Here is a 4,358-nt window from a genome sequence, read left to right as displayed (position 1 = left end):
TACATGAAATCAGCAGTAAATGGCCCAAAACCGTACTTAGACACATAAATTTGTCCAACAATGTTAAACAGAAAAAGATTTTTAAAATGGCAAAGTAGTTGAATTCTATTTTTATGCACTAATATTTCCACATAATGGAAAATCTAAGCATTAACAGCCTAAAATCCCTGCAGAGTTGTCAACACCTAGCTTGTGGATTAAAGATTGATCTGACATGATAAAGCATACTTCTGATCCAATCAGCACCCTGTTTCTGCATATTAGATATCAACCACTGGTGGTCTTCCAGTGCCTTCTCCGATAATGGCTCTAAAAATTCACATTTGGCTAATATATCAAGTGGAGGTATTCCTTCGATGAGGTTTGTATCGAGTTTTGGCCTTCTCTTTCCAGGTTCTTGAGATCCTTCAAGTGGAGGATGATCAAGAGTGAAGGGAGATGCTCCTGGGACAACTTCCTGCTGAAAAGGCAGTCCTCTTGCAGTCTGTAAGCAGAACTCTAGCCACTGATTGACTAGCGGAGACGGACTTCTCACTCTGCCACCAATTTGATCTGTTGCAAATCTCGTCGCATAGGGTATTGCCTGAAAAGAGTTAAATGTTCGACTAATAAAGCATTTTCAGAACCTCCTTTATGGAGGCAGTTAGCATTTCAATATGCTACACATACATACATATATATGCATATGTATATGGATAGTGGTGCTTAAGCAAAAATCAATAGGTCTTATGTCAGCATAGCAAAGTACACAAAGAGCAGCAAATACATTGGACGATGAACTGTTGGAAGTCATAATAAGGGAAACTTGTGAACAGTCAATTACGAGCATAAGAAGAGAGTGAAGGAGAAGCCAGATCATACCCATAAGTCGGCCCATAAACTTGTCCCAGACTTGGGAACAACCACTGCAACATTGGACAGGCGCTTGGCAGAAGGAATAACATCACTACTCCATCCTACAGCAACCCACACTTCTCCTGCCCCAAATGCCTTTAGGTAGTGCACACTGTCAAATAGTCTCACCTGGAGAATGCAACCAGAATCTCAGCATTTAATCAAAAGTATACATCATAAATTCAGTACACCTGTTCAACACAGTAACTGTTGCCTTTACTTCCAATATACAATGTGACCATTAATCAATTATCAGTGAAACAATGTAGTGGAAGTGTAAATTATTCCCAGGTTAGATTGAGGCACAGGTAGCAAAGGCAATACAAAATCAAAAGTGAGCTTTAACCCTCAGAGCACCCATTTACACCATAAAGCCACTTATTTGAAATTGAATTTGGAATCCATTCTAGCAAGTTGCAAGAAACTGAAACCATCTTCTTTGTACCTGCCTTTGAAGCATTGTCAGATTATGCAGGACAGCTTCTCTCCCACCAATAACCTGTGATTCAATATCCTTTGTATTGTATGATGCCCCCATATGTTTCAAGACTGCACCAACAACCTCTCTAGGAGAATCAACCATTGAAATCTTTCCAGCAAGTTCAGGCCTCCATAAATCCCCCAGTCCTGCAATAATTAAATGTTCCTAGTATAGAGCAACAATAAATGCATACGCACAATAACCTCAGTTTGATCTTACAGACATGCATGAGAGAGAGAGAGAGAGAGCACATAGTAATAGCCTAGAATCAATTTTTCTGTGAATGATTAAGAAGCCTATGGATATCAGAATTCAGGACAAAAACAACCTAAGTTTCAAATCTGTTATAAAAGTCCAAAAGTATAGTGGAATGTGAATCTTTTTAATTGATTTCTTTTGCTGATGGATTAATCGCAGCATTAGGCAGTGGCATACAAGAAAGAAATTTACCTCAATTGGCCTCAGATTGTGCTTTCTGAATTTGTTCTTCTTGTATGCTATAACCATGGTTCCCCAACGATAAGGAACACCCCATACATAGCCATTAGAATCTAAGTCTCCCTTATTGTTCCTGCATAGATATACCTGAGAGACTTTGATAAAACTATACCAATAATTTTGATACTAAACACCCGAAGCCAATACAATTCATACTGAGCATCTGAACGTAAACTACAGTGCAAAGGCTGAGCAAACAAGTGGACTTCTAACGAATACTTGGAATGCCTACTAAACTATACCAACAATTTTGATACTAAACACCAGAAGCCAATAACAATTCATACTGAGCATCTGAAAGTCAACCACATTGCAAAGGCTGAGCAAACAATTGGACTTTTAACGAATACTTGGCATGCCTATTAGCACTGCTAGAAGTTTGATAATGGCAATCAAAGCTCACAAAAGATAAAAGAGGACAACAGGTAGATACATCAGTTACATGGCATGCTGGAAGCCAATTCTTGGGGGGGGGAGATGTGTGTGTGTGTGTGTGAGAGAGAGAGAGAGAGAGAGCATATAACGGAGAACTTAATTCATATTAAGAGGTCATAACTAACACAAACATGAACAAGCTTCAGACTTTGCAAAGATTTAGATATATATATATAAACTATTTGCAGAAGAGTTGTTAAATCACTTCAATTGCAGTGGACCGGGGCTTGCCCTAGCAGTCACACCCTCTGCTTAGCAACCAGAGGTTCTGCAGTTAAATGTTGGGTGGTGCATTCCCAATTGTTTGACCTGGGTAATTTAGTGTGGATGGGTCTCCCTCTATCTCCCTCACAACAATAGATTTCTTCACTCATAAAAAAAGGAATTAGGAATTGTTTAGAACACAAAAAAACACTCAATAGGAAGGCCATTGCTTGATACAATAGTAGAAGGCTTTGGCTCACAATGCAATGGTGCAGGTTCAAGTCCTAGGGCAGCTACTTTGTGCAAAAAATACCACCAGAGATACTGTCCCCAGTCCGCCCCTCCTAGGACCCCAGGGATTGCCAGGACCATAACTGGGTTATGACAAAAATAACAGTAGGTGTAACCGTATATACTGATCAACTTCATCATTTGCTACTATTACATAACCCATTTTATGTGCGGATACTCTATTTATCTTTTCAGCATTTATGTTTGTGAGCATGGGACCAAATCCAAATAAATGACAAGGATCAGGATGTAATTATGATGTATGGATTACAAGCATCAGATTCTCACCTTCCATTTGTTGCCTAAAATGTTAAAACCAATGTTCTCGATCTACATCTTTCATGGGTTCTATCAACCTCCACTAATGGCATGGCTGAGCCAAGAGTCACCAACAGAAACTATATCAGCTGCCATGGCAGACTTAGGCTGCAGAGATCCTTTCTCCAAAGACGAGGACAAGTCAGAGAAAATGGACTCAAGACTTCCTCGGAACTCTGTGATTAATTTCAACCTTCTTCCTTGTGCTTGAATGAACTCCTACATTATATAAAAGATATAAGGAAGAACAACATGAATTGCTGAAAACAATGCACTAACCAATCTTACAACAATGTACTGACAATGCTGAATCAGAGAAATAGATGCAAGTGAAAACCAAAGGGTAACTCATTTATGCTTGACAATTGAAAGATTGGCTTACAACATAATTTGTGATCTGAAGGTAACATGAGATCTATTCCCCTGCATCAATTCGGCAGTGCAAAAAAAAATGGACCTCCAGAAAGGTTTCAGATGACAAGAACTTATTATGTAGAAGACCAGAAAAAAAAAAAAAAACAAAACAAAGGTGCAATAGAATGCAGAATGGTATCTACTTATGAATGCAATTAAAGAATTTGAAGGAGGTTGTTTCACTCCAGAGGCATCAAGAACTTGATCATCTCCATGTCCATAACAGCATCGATTCGTTTTGGACCAGATACATTTCTTTAGACCCAATTCAATCATATGCAAACAAACAAATAAATCAATGAATGAAATGCCTAAGGCCATGCAACAAGGCCAAATTGAGCAAAGGATTTAAATTCTCCCGCAATTTTCTTTTGAGAGATCATAATGAGGCACCAACCTTGATCCATGAGGGTGGTATGGAGCCACGAAGGGCAACAATCCTTAGAGGGACAGTAGAGCATATGTCTTTGACTTCCAACTCTCAAGCGCGGCCCTTAACTCCTCATCCTCCATTCTTTCAGCAGTTTTTATCAGAGCTCTCCACTGCATGACTCCCTTAGAGTTAATAGATTTGGCACCATTTGCAATCCAGAAGCACCAACATCATTCCCAGCCAAAATGAAAAATAAAATCTATGAACATTTACAAATGATTTCCTTTTTTTTTTTCAAAAAATATCTTATATGTTACACCCGAGCTGATAGAAAGGAAAAACGAAAGCTGGTGGTATCATTGCTTCTGATACAGAGAAAAGTTCGTAATTTTGATATCCATATGTCATCCACAGTACCAACATAATCTTCGGCAAATTAGAACTCCCAAA

General features: G+C 38.8%; 1 protein-coding gene across 1 annotated transcript; it reads right to left on the bottom strand.

Annotated features, from left to right (window-relative positions):
- LOC140852594 (uncharacterized) lies at window positions 1-4,099 on the bottom strand. The gene is given in 9 exon segments (XM_073246006.1): window positions 1-583; window positions 862-1,023; window positions 1,340-1,540; window positions 1,826-1,960; window positions 3,092-3,118; window positions 3,120-3,157; window positions 3,160-3,340; window positions 3,933-3,991; window positions 3,994-4,099. Coding segments are annotated over 9 exon segments (1,299 nt in total). The 5' UTR covers window positions 4,085-4,099; the 3' UTR covers window positions 1-178.
- Window positions 4,100-4,358: the final 259 nt, after the last annotated feature.

This window comes from Elaeis guineensis, chromosome 11, assembly GCF_000442705.2.
Source record: "Elaeis guineensis isolate ETL-2024a chromosome 11, EG11, whole genome shotgun sequence".
Taxonomy (NCBI): Eukaryota; Viridiplantae; Streptophyta; class Magnoliopsida; order Arecales; family Arecaceae; genus Elaeis; species Elaeis guineensis.
The sequence above is the reverse complement of the archived record's forward strand: the minus strand, read 5'-3'. Positions and strand labels throughout refer to the sequence as shown.